Below are 18,612 nucleotides of genomic sequence, written 5' to 3' on the forward strand. Positions count from 1 at the left end.
CTTTTACTTTAAAACTAGGATCACTGGGTTTGATGACATATTCAAACGTTACCCAGTTTTGTCTGCCCTTGACCGCTTCGGAGCTGCAAATGGTAGGTTTTTTGTTGATATGACATAACTTTGACAGCTGATAGCCGAGCGGTATAGTACAACATGCGAAACTCTCTGTACGTGAAGTCGTGAGTTCGATTATCGCGGTGGACGAACTGATAGGATATCAAGCTGAAAGGTTAGAGTGATTTTTAGGATGTCTTTGGTGGGATAAAGTTTGGAGTGATCCAGAATTGCTTGTCTGGGTGTCTTGAGCACGTGGGTTATAAAAAATCCACAACTTTCATACACCGCCATCTAGTCTCAAACTAAGCAAAGCCTGTATTATGAGTACTAGGCAAATGATAAACATACTTACATATTTGTAAAAACGTACCTATTATGCATATACTCATCACACAAACATCGAACCCACGACCTAAAATATAGAAGTCAAGGCTTTTAACCACTGGTATTAAAAGATTCCAAATTTTAAGACATATACGCCGTTATAATTTAAATGAAGAGGGCTCTTTCTAGTTTTTTTTTGTTTACTCTATCACTTAGGTATCTTTTTTAACTTCGTCTTATTTTAATTAAGTCAAGATCTGATGGGATCCCAGACAAATAGACAGAGCAGATATTTTTAATTACTTAACACATGTTTTCAATTCTAAAATTTAAACCAGTTTAAAACTAAAAATCAATACTGGATAGATGCAGTATAATTATATTATTTAGCATACCATAACTGGAATAAGCTAAATGGCAGAAAACAATTATAAAACAGACAAACGACTTGGAATAATATCATTCAGCCGACTGGCTTTGCGCGCGATACACGTGCCTCACGTTTTTTTTTCTATTTTTATCTGTGACATAGCGTCTTTGGCGGGAATACACGGAAAAAACGGGTGAGAGGGAATGTTTATTTATTTTTTGACATTTAAATGATAATTTCAGATTTGTTTTTAAATGAAACTCGGCAAATGTTATTGTACTGATAAATGTTTAGGTTAAAAACAATATGGCAACGATTTTTTTTGCCATTTGCGCCAAAAGAAGATTAATTTGTTGTAAATAATTGTTATTTAAACTTTTTCAAGGATACTTTTTCGTCGTGATCTTATTCTTATTTTCAATGAACTCAGTCTAGGCTCAAAAATAAGTACAAAGTTTAAGAAGAAGACAGCGCTCTACAGATTGTTTAATGCCGTCTCTCTTTCGCAACTACAATAATATTACTTTCAGATGTGGTGGGAGGCCTGAAAAGATATCAACACTGACCTCATAGGTCAAGTGTGACTCTAACACGTACTGACAGAGTTCCGTACAAAAAGAAAACAATTTGTATTTCTACGTTTTTACCACGTTTTTATGAAATCTCTTTTCTTGTTATTTACTTACTTTTCTTGTTTTTCTGTCGTTCCGGTTGGATTTTTGCACCTCAATTTTGAGGCACTTCCCGATAAGCTAGCAGGCTGAAATTTTCAGAGAAGCCTCAAACCCGATGACAATGCAATTTACAACTGTAAAAACGGCTGGGCCGAGTTTGATAAAATTTTAATGGAATGACATTTAAAAACGTAGGCTGTTTTAAATCTATTTACTATATTTTTTTAGAATTTGTTGTTACATCAACGGCAGTAATATATCATACACAAAAATCCCACCTTTCTAACCATCACGGTTCTTGAGATAAACCAACAGATAGACAGACAAAAAGCCGTGTCTCAATAGGTTATCCGTTTCCGTTTTAACCTTTTCGTACGGATCTCTAAAAAATTAACGTTCTGCTACTGGGAAAAACACTCATTGGCAACTGTATATTAGGATCCAGTAGTTATTAATAGAGTCTAAATATAGTGACGGTCAATATTAACCAGGCAGTGTTAGACACGTGGATTCAAGGTCGCTTATCAAACGAGGACGAAACAACGATCAAACCGCTTGATGTAGAGTTTGATACCGTTTGATGGCTTGTTACCTACTGATATTATAAAGTTGAAAGCTTATTTGCAGTGTCCGTCTTGTAGTTTTTTATATAATAATGGATACGTATTTTTAAATTTGTCCCGCAAACATAAATTGACCAAATTACAGTGAATGAAACTTACGGGTGACGTCATGATTGAGTATAAATTTTACCATATCGTTACGTCACAAGCCCTCTCTCCTAAACTTTAAAGCAGTTCTTTGTCAATTCTAGTTTTTCCGGAAAAGGAAAAAAATACGTGTCTCATACTTTTTAATTATCTAATTGAGGGTCTAATGAGATTTTTCTTTTTATACCCAGTCATCATCCCCATTGTATATGGACTTTCGAACGTTTTTGTACACTCACTTTTCTTGTTTGTTTGTCGTTCCGGTTTGATTTTTGCAACTCAATTTGGAGGCACTTCCCGATAAGCTAGCAGGCTGAAATTTTTAGCGTAGCTTCAAACCCGATGACAATGCAATTTGCAATTATAGAAACAGCTGGACCGATTTTGGTTAATTTTTAATGGAGTGTCATTTAAAAACGTGGATTTTTCTAATATTTTTTTAATCTATTTCTCTATTGTTTGTTCCTCTTTCACGCAAAAAACTAATGCATAGATTTAGACGAAACTTGGTACACAAATAGTTTATTACCAGGATTAACACATGGGATAGTTTTTATCATGATTTTATGTTCCCCTAGGATCATTTTCGCCCGCTGGCAACAAATAGTATCAAATAGTTTGACTGGCCTGTTCAGTTGGTCTAGTGTTTAGTGGTTTCAATTCCAGGTGGTTGTGGGTTCAATTCCTCAGGGTAAATTTTTTAGTGATGAGCACGATTATTTGTTCTGTGTCTGGGTGTATTATATTTATATTATGTATGTGTTTAGAAATATATCAGTATGTTTGTTCACATTTTGGGCCCATAAAATTTCACCAAGTTTAGCTCAATAGATTTTTATTTGAAGTCAGTTGTATATTTTTGTTATTAAACAATATTATAACTCTTTAGATATCAATAGAAAACAAAATGTATAAAAATGATGTCTCAGACTTTAATTTGTCAGTTCAATACATTTAACTGATCCAATCAGTATTACCGAGTAATTAAACTTGCCTCTAACAATTTTACAAGTATTTAACTAAATCAATATTTATAAACCTACTTACCTTACTAACGTCATAATTTCTACCAGCTGTGTTTATACAAGTGTAATTTATTGCTTAATTAATCAACAAATAAATTACGTATTTAAGCAATTTGCTTGTACCCAAATCTAGTTCAAATATATAATTAACTAGCTTTTCGTCCGCAGCTTCGCCCGCGTCGAGGTCGGTTATATCGCGTTTCCAAGAGAACTCTCCAAAAATCCGGGATAAAAACTATCCTATGTTCCTTCTCAAGGTCAACTCTATCTCTGTACCAAATTTCATTAAAATCGGTTCAGTGGTTTGGACGTGGAAGCGTAACAGGCAGACAGAGTTACTTTCGCATTTATAATATTAGTAAGGATTAGATGTACACGCGACTTCCTCCGCGTGTTAAGAAAAATGTTTATTATCTTACTTGCTACTATATATCCTACTAATATTATAAACGCGAAAGTTTGTATGTATGGATGTTTGTTCCTCTTTCACGCATAAACCACTGAACGGATTTAGACGAAACTTGGTACACAGATAGTTAATAACCGGGATTAACACATAGGATAGATTTTATCGCTATTCTATGTTCCCTTGTGATCATTTTCCTAGATTTGCACCCAAATGTAGATAATTAAAATTTGAAAAAGTAGCCTAAGTTACGCTTTATTACATCAGCTGTATACCTGTAGAAGTTCCATCAGAATCGGTCCAGCTGTTTCAGAGATTAGCCGGAAGCCGAGTTACATTAACTCCGCTTTCTTTATTTGACCCTTTGTCCGTCTGTCACCAACGGTTAAGCAATGGTTGGTACGGTCAAAAATAGGGTGACCAATTTTTCTTGCAAATTAGTTTTTTTTTCAGTTTGTACGGAACCTTCGATTGGGCGATAAAGACTTGCACTTGACCGGTTTTTATATATAATAGTTTTATTTTAAAGTATATAGCTATGTAATAATTCTAATCAGTTTTAATGGTGAACTATTGACACTGTATTTATTTATAACTACTAACTAGATTACAAATTGTCTCATTATTAGTAGTTTTTTCATGTAAAGTTGCCTCAATCTATTGATAACCTGATCTCATGATCTAGGTTAAGCAACTCTCGACGCGGCCGGAAATTGGATGGGTGACCAACTATGTCGTGTTTCGGCTTTAAATTGTGGGTACTTGCAGTAGTTACAGATAGTCAGAAGCTAGAAAGACTGCTAACCAGTCTATCAGAAGTTAGAAAGTCTGGCTGCCAGTCTGAATAAGGGGTATCGTGTTGCCCAGGTAACTGGGTTGAGGAGGTCAGATAGGCAGTCGCTCCTTGTAAAACACTGGTACTTAGCTGAATCCGGTAAGACTGGAAGCCGACCCCAATATAGTTGGGGAAAGGCTAGGCCAACGATGATGATGTCCAATATAATTTTGACGTTCAAAAACTGCTAGTAGCCTCATTAGAATAAATGATTTTCATTTCGACTTAGAGGAAAAACTAACAAGTAAATTCCTCTGTTTTATTGAACATCTCAGATATTTGTCTTTCAGATTACATTTATTAATATTTACCCAACATTTGCGTCAACCAGTGATAACCGGTGATAACCGGTATCACACTACTGGTAATTTCGAATAATTATAGTTTTAAAATGTAGGTTTTTATAGGCAATATTTTATTCTAAATCCCAGACAATGTTAGATTTCATTTGATTAGAAATGGAATAGAAAACTTCAAATGTATGTGAATAACATTCTTCTTCGACAAGTGACGTGACTTTGACTTGTCAGTTCAATACATTTGAGTGATTCGTCAGCGTTAGCGAGGAGACATGTAACTTGTCTACGGGATCCATTTCGATATTTTTTAAAGAGTTGGATACATTCTTAGTCATTAATTTATTTTAATAAACTTATTTTTATAACATTTGCTTATGGAGTTTCTTGTCGGTTCTCGTCCTTAAGAATGACAGTTTGGAACCGCGCATTTAAGGTCAATGCTGTAATGTTTAAAAGTGCCTGGAAAACGGAATACTTAATAAAAAACCTTTTGATTTTCATATTCTCTAAGCATTTCTATTCAACCTGGGAACCAATTCCCAATTATTATGTTGGAATAATGCTTAAGAGAATACGAATAGTGTCATTTCAATCCAATTTCCATTTATTCATTAGCCATTGTAAATAGCGAAATTGGGGAAATATTTGGCGGAATACGATAATTCCAATATTGTTAGGGCTTGAGGCACAGAGTATGCCACACGCAGTCAGTCTATCTGAAAGTTATAATCTATATCTATATCTATACTAATACATAAAGCTGAAGAGTTTGTTTGTTTGAACGCGCTAATCTCAGGAACTACTGGTCCAAATTGAAAAAATATTTTTGTGTTGAATAGACCATTCATCGAAGAAGGCTTTAGGCTATTAACCATCGCGCTGCGACTAATAGGAGCTAAGATATAATGGAAAGTGTGAAAAGAACCGGGCAGGTATACCTAAATCATAACTTATATCTTCTACCCGCGGGGACGAAGTCGCGGGCAACAGCTAGTTTTCCAGATTCAGCTGAGCCCAGTACCTATGTTTTATTTATATTTTTTCTGAAAAACTGTATGACGGACTATACCTAAAGATTACCACCAAGTTCCCGTTAAATTACTTGACAGATTTTTTCATACAAATAATGTAAAATTTTTCTACTATCTATCTGCCAGATAGGAAATTACTTTTCAAACAGGCGCCTAGTCAAATACTGTGAAAAATCAACGTATGACAGTCGGGATTTTAGGGCTTAATTTGAAAATCATTGAAAGTAATATTATACCAATACCGTTTATTTACAAGGCTGCTCCCAAAAATTACAGTCAAGTCTAACTAAATATTAATTAAACACAACATCTGACAGATTAATCCCTTTATTATTTAAGATGTGAAAGATAAGAGGTTTACAATAAAAAGATGATGTTTTCGCATTTTTAAACCATTCTTTAAACATCGTTAGCTGAAACACCTGGCTATTAAGAATAGTTTTAAAATTATTAGAGTTTTAAAATTAAAAAGTTGTTGTATTATCAAGTGAACAATTCTGGTAAGTTTTAACCGACTTTGTGATAGGAGAAGTTCTCTTTTCGATATTTTTATTTTGTGTTTTTTTAAGCTAGATTTTGACGACTCGTTTTTCATTGATTTTTTTTGTTACCGATTTTCATACAACCCTGACATAGTGATATATTTTTTTCTAAGGTAAAAAATTTCGATTAAAGTCATACGTAGGTACTAATGATTTATCATTTTTAGAGATCGTGGCTCCCGAACGGATTGACCGATTTCAATTGAGTTTGTTTTCTATTAAAGGTGAATTAGGGTTTTCTTAGATATTTTAATATGAAAATCAATTTAAGGGGTTTCTTGTATATATAATTCTTTATATATTGTTAAAATAAATTCTGAACTACACTTCATATAACTTTATTTCGCTTTAGCAACGAAAACAAGGGATTAATTTTTAGCACGTGTTTAAATCATAAACTGTTAGTTTGTTCATTCTCTTTATCTAGTTACCATCTGTCTGAGTAAATAAATATAATATTACAATAGCCATAATACTTCAACAAAGATAGATTATGTTGTAACTGTTTTAATAAAAAACATGTGCTTGAGATTGTAACTGCGTTTTTGTTAATTTTAACCACTGAAAAAGTACACTTTTATGTTTCAATTTAGGGCTGTAGTATTTAAACTATATCTGTGTATTATATATTACAAGCTTTTCCCCCGTGGCTTCGCCCGCGTCGAGGTCGGTTATATCGTGTTTCCAAGAGAACTCTTCAAAAGTTCTATCCTATGTTCTTCCTCAAGATCAACTCTATCTCTGTACCAAATTTCATTAAAATCAGTTCAATGGTTTAGACGTGAAAGCGTAACAGACAGACAGTTACTTTCGCATTTATAATAATTATTAGTAGGGATAACACACTTATAGGGAAGGTTTGAGCATTGATTACCACGCTAGCTCAGTGCGGTTTGGCGATTCCATATTCCAATAATTGTAGTCTAGGTTTCTTCAAGTTGTATTCCTTCACCGTTTTGTCAGTGGTGTCTTAGTATAATTAGAAAAGTATATATCACTTGCTACTGCACGGATAATTGAGGTCACCACGCCAAACACACAAACGCGCGTAAGACAAGCATTTGTGTGATCCACGAATGCTTGTCCTGAGTCTGGGTGTCTTTGTGCATGTGACTTGAATGTTTGTGTCATCTTACTAGTAACTTCATTCGTTTGGGAGTATTTTTTCAACTAACTTTAAACTTTGCAGACTTTTCCTCCGAAGGGAGTTTTTTAATTCATCTTAATTTGTTTTTTTTTATATATTTGTTACCACAGAACTTCGGACTCGATAAACCGATTTTGTTGACTCATTTTTCATATAGATATGAAGCTTGAAATAGCTATCATTTGGTCCCATAAATTTAATCAACTTAGTTTTATTTATTTGAATGTTATTTAACAGTTGTATGTTTTTGTGTTTAAAATAATATTATATTTAATAACAATTATTTGTTTCAGACCGGCGCTTATAAATTGTCGTCTAAGTAATTAGAAAAGACGATCGGAAAAGTGTCTTTGAGGGCAAAAACGTTTTTCGAAAATGGAATCACATGAAAAGAACGTAGTTTTCGCGGGAGTGATCCTGAATCCCGCCACCATTGAAAACAATATGGAAATGAAGAATGCAGGTAACGCCATTTTTTTAATTCAACCCAAATGGTCATCTAAATTTCCATTTTGTCCATTTTGATCCATTATTTAGACCGTTAAATAGATTAAATAATACAACACAGGCGTTTTTACGTGAAAGTTGAATCTTAAAAAAATCAACTGTTGTAAAATTGAGGCAATGGGATTTTGTCATAACGACTTAGCAATTATAGAAGGAGCCTCCCTCAATAAATGGGCTAACAAAAAGTGAAAAGAATCTTTATGTGCTATCTATTATCTATCTAATATCCCAGCTATATCTATCATTTTAAAAATCAATTCAATCGGACCAGCAATTCCTGATACAAGAGTTTTCTAACAATCAAACATACTCTTCAGCATTATAACATTCTTTCTCTTACTTCTAAAACATAGCGCTCCTTATGTATATTTAACACCAGAACTTAATGTACCTATGTTTAATCAATAAATATTCTTGATTCATCTTTATCATTTCACGACCTCCGTGGTCGAGTGGCGTACGAACCGGTTTCAAGGAATCGCTAGTTTTGAGGTCCCGGGTTCGATCCCCGGTCGGGCTATAAAAAATCACTTTTCTACATTGTCTCTGGTCTGGATGTTTGTGGTACCTTCGTTGTATCTGAATTCCTTAACGCAAGTGCTTTAGCAACTTACTTTGGGTTCAGAACAATGTATGTGATGTTGTCCGCATTTATTTATTTAAATCTTTTACAGCCCAAAGCATCGAATCCCCACCGGAACCAAAGGTCCAGTTGAAAGACTTGGATGACCTGCTACCCTACGTCGGCGACTTCGGCTGGTACCAGCGAATCCTGTTCCTCTTGATGATACCATACGCATTCTTCTTCGCCTTCGTCTACTTTGGACAAATCTTCATGACTGTCGTGCCAGAAGAACACTGGTGTTTCGTACCTGAGTTGGGGAATCTGAGTGTTGAAGCAAGGTGAGTTGCTATGTGGTTTTTGGTGGTTTGAATGTTGGTCTAGTGGTTTTTGGCAGTGATTGCTGTAAGAGAAGTCGTGGTTTCGATCCCCAGCCAGGATAAATGTTTCTGTGATGAGGGATGAGGGATAAAATCGGAACAATCAACAAAATAATTTGATAGTCCTATTCTACTGTCTGTCTGTCCCTTTGTCTGTTTGACTGTTACCAGACAGTATCTCATGAACTATGATATTGTCGCTAAAACAATAAAAAAACAAGTGCATTTTTTAGTGACGTCACACTATTGCTATAAGGGCTTTTCTTCAACCCCTCCCCCCCTTTCTAAAAATTAAAAACAAAATGAAGACTTACCTGGTCCATTTTTTGATGATTACACCTAGAAACTATTCTACCCCCCCCCCCTCTTTCTGTTACTAAGACCCACTTATTATAAAAGGAAACATGTTTTCATCCACGTTTTTTTTTCCAGACGCCATCTTTCCGTTCCTCTGGTAGACGACAAATATGACAAGTGCTCAGTTTACGATGTTGATTGGACAGAAGTCATCAAGAGTGGTGCACTGGAACCGAAGCCCGAATGGCGAGTCAAGAAGTGTGAGAGTCAGTGGGAGTTCAACTACACTGACGTGCCTTATCAGACTATTGCGTCACAGGTGATTATTGCTATAATGTACTAGCTCACCTAGCAAACGTTGTTTTGCCTAATAAATTCTTTCTAGTTTCTAGATAAATTCCAGTGTAGACAAAAAGTAACCATATTATATCAAAAATAAAAAAAATCGTTCAAGACATAAAGTTTTATTGTGAGCAACATTTATCCCTTAGGGGTATGAAAAATTGATATTAGTCGATTCTCAGACCTACTGAATACGCATATAAAATTTGGTCAAAATCGGTAAAACCGTTTTGTGGGAGACGGTAACTAACATCGTGACACGGGAATTTTATATATTAGAGATATTTCTACATACATACAGACAAATTACAACCAGACACAGGACAAACTATAACTGTATATTTTATATATGTAATATGTAACACTCGGTTTTTAAGAAATATTACGCATTTTTTTATTTCAAACATCTCCCGCAATAACATATTTAAAAAATAAAACCGCTCTTGCACGTCTGTGGACATTTTTATAAGCCTCTCTCTTTCTAACCTTACAGCAAGGCTGGGTGTGCGACAAGGATAGCTATGCGGCCACCTCTCAAGCTATCTTCTTCTGTGGAGGCATTGTCGGCGGATTGCTTTTCGGATGGATAGCTGACAAATATGGAAGGATACCAGCATTAATTGGTACGTTATTTTGTCAAAGTACCGGTCAAACATCTAGTTCAGCGTTCTAGATAACAGAAATATAAGAAAAAGAACTTCACACGAATTGAAAATTTCCTGCTTTTTGAAGTCGATTAAAATTGATTTTAAATCATGTTGCCTATACATTTTTAAATAATTATTTTTGGCGCTACATAAACGATAGATATTGGATCAAAAATATAGTTTCGGTTTTTTGTCTTTTTGACTATTTATCTGTGCGTTTGTCTGCTGTGAAGCCAGCAACAGTCTATCCGATTTAATTAACTTTGAAAATTTGTATACCGTCAAACAAGCCAACGTTGCCAATCAAGGTATCTTTGCCCCAAAAGCAATTTATAAGTAAATCCTCTAATATAAGAAACAATTTTAGTTTTAGGGCAATATTTATTATTTGGGTGGAAAGTTGATCATAAATGTTACCATAAAACTAAAATTGATTCCTATGTAAGAGGATTTGTTTATAAATTGCTTTTGGGGCAAAGATACCTTGATTGGCAAAGTTGGCTTGTTTGACGGTATATAAATTTTCAAAGTTAATTAAATCGGATAGACTGTTGCTGAATTCACAGCAGACAAACGCACAGATAAATGGTCAAAAAGACAAAAAGCCAAAACTATATTTTTGATCCAATAGCTATAGTTTATGTAGCGCAAAAATAGTAATTTAGGCAACATTATTTAAAATCAATTTTAATCGACTCCAAAAAGCAGGAAATTTTCAATTCGTGTGATGTTCTTTTTCTTATATGTCTGTTGTGTAGAACGCTGAACTAGATGAACCGATTTTGTTTATTCTCTTTTTCATTTAACGTGAAATACTTACCTGTCTTTTGATCCCTTAATTTCATTCCTTTTAATTTTCATTAATCTAAGTTCTAAATTTCCCATGCATCAAGTTTTGTTGTTCAACAATAATATTTCTTTTATTTCAGGAGCCAATATGGCGGGTTTCACTGGCGGCCTCGCGACCGCCTTCACTAATTCCTTCTGGTCTTTCTGCGTGTGTCGCTTCATCGTAGGATTGGCATACGACAACTGTTTTATCATCATGTATATAGTTGGTGAGCACTAGCTGTTTGATACAAACAATTCATCATCGGCCTAGCCTTTTCCTAACTATGTTGGTGTCGGCTTCCAGTCTAACCGGATTCAGCTAAGTACCAGTGTTTTACAAGGAGCGACTGCCTATCTGACCTCCTCATCCCAGTTAGGCAACACGATACCCCTTGGTTAGACTGGTTGTCAGATTTTCAAGCTTCTGACTACCTGTAATGACTGTCAATGATGTACGAACAACAGCCGGGATCTACAATTTAACGTGCCTTCCGAAACAAGGAGGATCGGAGAATTGTTGTCGGTCTGGTTTGATTTTTATCACTCAATTTTGAGGAACTTCCAGATAAGCTAGCAGAAAGACATTTTCAGGGTAGCTTCAAACCCGATGCAATTTACAACTATAAAAACGGCTAAACCGATTTAGACAAAATATTAAAGTAGTGACATTTAAAAACGTGGGTATTTAGATTTCTTAAATCTGTTATTTGTTCCAGTCTTGGAATACGTGGGTCCAAAATGGCGGACGTTTGTGGCGAACATGTCGATCGCGGTGTACTTCACGTTCGCGGCGTGCCTGTTGCCGTGGATCGCGTTGGGGGTCAACAATTGGCAGATATACACTCTGATCATCAGTGTACCACTAGTGTTGTCTGTTTTGACACCTTTAGTTGTACCTGAGAGTGCAAGGTATGATTCTTTTAATAAGTCGTTTTTCAATTATCTTAAAAAGCTATAAAAACAAGTCAAGTTCGATTCTGAATTTTGACAATGGGTTCCGTAGATAAAGCTAAAGAATAAGAAGTTTTTTATAGTATCTACTTTGGGAATGATTCATTATTAAATTATGAGAGTTGAACTGGCGACCCCACCATGTCAGCTCATGATTAAGGACTCCGTTTGGGTCCGAAACTAGTCGGTCGATCCCGATACATGCGCGACAGTAAACCGTTGCATCAATAATCATGAATGAGAAATTTCTTCAGCAAACTTGAAACCCAGCACAGTTATGACCTTGCTAAGTTTTTAGTCTCTTGAATCAGGAAACCTATACCTATAATAAAAAAGAAATGTGAATTATTTTGGTAAAATATTACTGAAATTTTACGTATATCTAAGCATGATATCTGTTCACCAGATGGCTGATATCCCAAGGTAAAATAGACGAAGCCATCAAGATTGTACAGAAATGTTCTAGAATTAACCGCAAGAAGATACCCGATGAAGTTGTTAAGGAGTTTAGAGTGAGTTGTTTACTAATTTAATTCATCATCATCATCATCATCATCATCATAATCATCATCAGCCCATTTTGGTCCACTGCGGGGCATTTTTTAATTCATTAATAAATAGTAAGATAATATTTAACAAAATAATACCAATTGCCCAAATTAATTTCATCACCACAAATTACAATAGTTTTGCATCTACTTTGGATTCTTCATGTCTGTTCCCCCATAGCGGGGGTTGAAAGATCCCCGGTAGATACCATATCATTTTTTATTAAAGTACTCTCCGTGTTGGACCTGTTTCCCCATGCACGTCTTTAATAAGGACCGGGTCTCTTCACATAAAGTTAGCCCGCAAAATAAAAGAGGATAAAACAATCACACCTGCCTACTGCCCACTGCTGGGCACAGGCCTCTTCCCATATAACAAAGGTTTAACAACAGATCACTATCCAAAATCACTTTCCCTACTAACAACCCTAATCAATTTTGACTGCACGGATAGCCGAATGGTTGAGGTCACCACGCCAAACTCACTTAGCACGTGTCGCAGGTTCGATCCCCGCTTACGACAAGCATTTTTGTGATCCATTAATTCTTTTCTTAGTGTCTGTATGTATGTGACTTGAATGTTTTCACAAACACCATTCTATTCACCATCTCCTTGTGTTGTATTCACATACGACACAAGGAGTAAATGCCTGAATTCGGAAATCACTTTAACCTTCTAAAATTATTTTTTCCACCAGGAAACAGCAAAAGCCATAGCGAAGGCAGAAGAAGAATTAAAGAACTACAGCGTCATTGACCTGGTGAGGACCCCTCGCCTCCGACGCCACACCATTCTCCTGGTGGTGATCTGGATGTCCATCGCCATGGTCTTCGATGGGCATGTGAGGAATGTGGGGTCTCTAGGGCTGGACATGTTCACGACCTTCACAGTGGCCACTTTTACGGAATTCCCTGCTGATGTACTCTTGATCCTGACTTTGGATATGTGAGTAAATTATTGGTTATATTTTTTTTCTAAAAAGAATATTTTTTATAATCGGCTCTCGCACTGTAGGATTTTATCCGTGTGTCGCGGGGGTGTCAAAAAATTCAAATCACATGCACAAACACCCAGACTCAGGACAAGCCGCACGCAAATACTTGTCCTACGAGGAGTTCCAACCCGTGACGGGTGGCTCAGAGGGTTTGGAAAAATTTAAACACATGCTCCACTCCACTTTTATCTAAATTCTGTCTTTCAGCAGATCACAGATTGATTGATTCTGGTCACTTAATTTGTCCTACTTCCTACTTATATACGCGAAAGTTTATATGGAAGATTCTTCCTCTTTTACGCAAACAACTGAACGGATTTAGACGAAAGTTGGTACACAGATAGCGTATAACCTGAAACACGGGATTTTTCTCTTAATTTGTATTTTTATCCCGATATATGATCCCGTATATATTTTCTACTAGCTGTTGCCCGCGACTTCGTCCCCGTGGGTAGAAGATATGAGTTTTGATTTATACCTGCCCTGTTTTTCTACATTTTCCATTGTATCTTCGCTCCTATTAGACGTAGCGTGATGGTTTATAGCCTAAAGCCTTCCTCGATTAATGGTCTATTCAACACAATAAGATTTTTTCAATTTGGACCAGTAGTTCCTGAGATTAGCGCGTTCAAACAAACAAACTCTTCAGCTTTATATATTAGTATAGAAGTATAGATTTGTAGAGGGGGTTAGGTTTGAGGCTACATTACACGATCTCTTGAAAATAATTTCGTGGAACAAGTTGATATTAATTTACCTTTCTCCATTTCAGTTTGGGACGACGTTGGCTCGCTTTTGGCACGATGGCTCTCAGCGGAATATTCAGTCTCCTAGCAACTACGGCTCCCATAGGTAAGTGGCTGTACAACTTCTTGATAACGATAAAGATAATGATGTTTCATAAACATTCAATCAAAGCTTTTAACACTCACTTTTCTCGTTTGAATGTCGTTCCGGTTGGATTTTTGCAACTCAACTTTGATGCACTTCCCGATAAGCTAGCAGGCTGAAATTTTCATGGTAGCTTCAAACCCGATGACAATGCAATTTACAACTATAAACACCGGCTGGACCGATTTTGATAAAATTTGAATGGAGTGACATTTAAAAACGTGGGTTTTTTTTTACTTTTTATATACTAAAGATAAAGATAAAGATAAAGATATATTTATTTGTATAAACATGTGTAACATAACATAGAAATGTAAATGTGGATGGTAAAAAATTGGGAATGACAGACATAACCCTTAAGTCCAGACATGTTTTGCCACAGTTAAGCATACAAAAATTTAACAAACATAACTATTTTTAAATAAAATTACAAATTAGAACGGTATTAATTGAACATACATATTTTAAAAATATTATTCTATAACTACTTACTATACTTATGTACTACATTAAAAAATCTCTAACACTATAAAAACATTTTTCAATCAGGAACTTTTTAAGTTCCTTTTTAAACAGCTTAGTTTGATAGATTTCTTTAATATATTCTGGAATTTTATTATATATTGCGGGTGCCATACATATCACACTTTTATGTAGTAGTGCAGTTTTTGCTGGGTGCAACTGTAAATCATTTTTATATTTATTTCGCCTACTTCTACAAACACTGTCAGATAAAAGTGGAAACCAATGTGTGTTGTTTCTTACAAATAAGGCTACCTCTAGGATGTATAGGGACGGAAGTGTCAAAATATGGTAATTCTTAAAGAAGGGTTGACAGCTCTCGGTAATTTTAATTTTAAACAGCCCTTATACAGCGCTTTTGCATTCTAAAAACCATTTCTGTGTTTGTAGAGTTACCCCAAAATATTAAACCATACCTAAGTGACGATTCAATAAGTCCGTAGTATGCCGTCAATAAAGCGTCGCTACTTACTGTAGACGAAAGTTTATATAAAACGTAGGATGTGCTACTTATTTTTAAACAGAGTTCTTCAGTATGACATTTCCAATTAATCCTATTGTCAATTTTTAGACCTAAAAATTTTGCTGTATCTACTTGGTTAACTTCATTATTTTCGTGTTTACTGTAATTTTACTTGAATTTTGAGGTCTTTGACTGTAGTTAAGAATATTTGTTTTATTTATATTTATTTTTAAATTATTATTGACTAACCATGTTGTAATAGACTTTAATGCTTTATTTATATCGGCTTCGAACAGATTTTTATCTTTACTTTTAATATTAATTGTGCTGTCATCCGCAAACAGTATCATAGGTTGCTCAATTGCATTAGGTAGATCATTAATGTATGTAATAAATAACGTAGGTCCTAGTACACTGCCCTGGGGAACACCATATGTTACATATCTTGGTTTGGAATTATACTGTTTTTCTTTTTTAGTTATTAAATCAAATTTTGTAATTTGTGTTATTTGCTGCCTATCTGTTAGGTATGATTTAAATAATTCGAGTACGTTTCCTCTAATTCCGTATGCCTCAAGTTTACTAGCTAGTATGGTATGGTCCACGTAATCGAAAGCTTGTGTCATATCGCAGAAGATGGAGCAAACAGGAGTTTTCCGGTCAACAGCAAGCATAATATTTTTTAAAAATTCATAAATAGCCATGTTAATAGTTTTTTGTTTTCGAAAGCCTTTTTGTTCCTAATACTAATCCTACTAATACCCTTTTTCTCCCTGCAGGTATACCATCAGCCTCCCTCGCTATAGTGGGTCGTTTTGCAGTGAATATTTCTTTTAACATCGGTATGCAGTACGCGGCAGAACTCCTGCCAACCGTCGTCAGGGCTCAGGGGGTCGCCCTCATCCACATGTGCGGATATGTCGCAACTATACTCACCCCTTACATCGTATATATGGTGAGTACATCACTATTAGAGTATTTATATAGTAACTATCGTGAGAATTATTCATTGTATATTAGGCATCCATTGCATCATGTCACACATGTATTTGACGAATCATCTGTTTTAATGAAACATTGTTATCTGACAGATAATTAAAAAAAAACATTTTTTGAATGAAAAAATCTGTCAAGTAATTTAACGGGAACTTATATGGCGGCGGTGAAACACCCTAGATCTAATAATAGAATTCTGTTAAGTCCAAAATATTGAATCCATTTCACTCTTTGGACACAAAAGACCATAAAATCTTTTAAAATACGATTCAAGTCACTTTTTATGACTGTATACATATGTCTTTTTGACATAAAAACCAAACTAAATTCTCTTTTCTCGCCACCTCCAGGCTACCATAGCTCGTGAGATCCCGCTCCTCATTCTCGGCTGTCTGGGCATCTTCGGCGGCTGCCTGTCTCTCTTCCTCCCAGAATCGATGGGCAAGGATATGCCACAGACCATCCTGGATGGAGAGAACTACGGCTTGGGGCAGAAATTCTGGGACTTCCCATGTTGGAACAGGTAAATGATTGTTGTACTTGAGTATTTATTATTTGAAGCTTCTTTTTAGTTACACTTGTCCCGTTGTCTGTTTATCTGTTGGTCTGTAATCAAATTTTACGAGTTGAATTTGATCCTTTTTCCGGTTTCCGATTGAGTTGAAATTTTGACAGCGTATGTTACAATGCAATATTATGATATGGTATAGAGGTCAACTAACGCTGGTGCGAGAAGTTCTGGAACTGTCTTCTAGTCCAAAGCAATTTAGAAGCCTTTCAAAAAAGCTGAGTAAAATTAATGCCGTATTGTTCTTGCAGTTCTATGTACGGACAGGTAAGCCCGAAGGTGTAGGTTTGATCTCCAACAAACGCTTACGGTTGCCTAAATTTTCTTTGACACAATTCAATAATACTGCTGTTCTGGCATTAGTCAACATAAAAGGACATGTGAACTTCTGAATGTTTGTTCTTTGAAAATACAAGAAAGTATTGTGAACAATTTTAAATAAATTAAACTAAAACTAATATTTACATTTTTAAAACTATATCAATATAAAAAGAAAAATATACATTATTTACAAAGCTTCAAAAAAGACATCCTCATCCCTGCCAAAGTCAGGAAACGTACCCAGAAGGCTGGCTGCATTGCCACTAATACTGCTTTATTCCTTTCAGAAAGAAGAAGGAGATTGCAAATGGGGAAACACGTCACTGAAGAATCTACAGACCCTATTAAAATTAACTTTTAATTTATAAGATAGTAAAATGAACAAACCACCTCTTTCATCGCTATGACAAAGGCGAAAAGTGATGTTAAATTACTTAAAGGAATGAAAACATATTTTTTTAAAAAAATCGTGTGTATATGAAAGGAAAGCAGCTTTCTTATAATTTAAAACTTTCTTAATAAAAAAACCAGTATAGGTTTAATAACTACATAATTATTAACCAATAATTTCAGACAAAGCCATCTAGTCTCGAAATAGTAAATTTTGTCTTATGAATACTAGAAAACTGATAAAAATACTTATATATCTCCAAATACATCCAGACACAGAACAAATGATCGTGCTAATCACAGAAACTTGTTTTGAGTGTGAAATGAAGCCACAACTACTGGCTTAGCAGTCAGGGCCACTAACGACTAGAGCAAAAAGCTAGTACATTTTTAAAACTATATTCACTATGCCAGTTCCATTTACCCCATTTTTCTGTTTGCACCACAATCCCCAACAATTAGATATACCTAAACAGACATATTCCTAAATGACACTTTGTTAAGTGACTCCAATACCTAGAGTCCACTTAACAGTGACAAAGACAACATGACACTTAAAGGAGACTTTTGTCTAAGTGTCATTCTGGAATACTGTTCTATTTGTGATCTCTTTACACTTTTATTTTTCATGACTATTGAAACTGTTTTGTTGTTATATTAATTTGATAATTAATAAATACATATTTTTATACTAAGGTTTGTTTTTCTTTATAACTTTTAGAAGTTTTCTGTACTTTGCGCTTTAACAAAGTGTCTAGGATATCTGCAAAGATTGTCTGAGAAGGTCAGAAAAACCAGGACGAATGACGTGCTCTGTGATGGTCATCCATCTATTGCCAGACCTTATATAAAGTTGCTTAACTTTATGGATGGTAGTTCAAGGATAGTTTGAACGAAGATTATTTACAATGGATACAAAAATTTAATACAATCAGCATCTTTGCTTATCTCAGAAGAGGAAAGTTAAAAACGCTTAATAGC

General features: G+C 35.1%; 1 protein-coding gene across 2 annotated transcripts; it reads left to right on the top strand.

Annotated features, from left to right (window-relative positions):
* The first annotated feature begins 859 nt into the window (after positions 1-859).
* LOC113498696 (organic cation transporter protein-like) lies at positions 860-17,862 on the top strand. Of its 2 annotated transcripts, none has more exons than XM_026878813.1 (13): positions 860-944; positions 7,714-7,883; positions 8,602-8,830; positions 9,302-9,485; positions 10,002-10,131; positions 11,085-11,213; positions 11,703-11,895; positions 12,344-12,449; positions 13,184-13,431; positions 14,253-14,332; positions 16,136-16,311; positions 16,703-16,875; positions 17,529-17,862. In XM_026878813.1, the coding sequence occupies exons 2-13, from the start codon at positions 7,796-7,798 to the stop codon at positions 17,566-17,568; spliced, it is 1,776 nt and encodes a 591-aa protein (XP_026734614.1). In that variant the 5' UTR covers positions 860-944; positions 7,714-7,795; the 3' UTR covers positions 17,569-17,862. The 2 variants fall into 2 exon arrangements, with proteins under 2 accessions (XP_026734614.1, XP_026734613.1); XM_026878812.1 differs by lacking the exon at positions 860-944 and adding an exon at positions 6,139-6,231.
* Positions 17,863-18,612: the final 750 nt, after the last annotated feature.

The sequence above is a fragment of the Trichoplusia ni genome, chromosome 11, assembly GCF_003590095.1.
Source record: "Trichoplusia ni isolate ovarian cell line Hi5 chromosome 11, tn1, whole genome shotgun sequence".
NCBI lineage: Eukaryota > Metazoa > Arthropoda > Insecta > Lepidoptera > Noctuidae > Trichoplusia > Trichoplusia ni.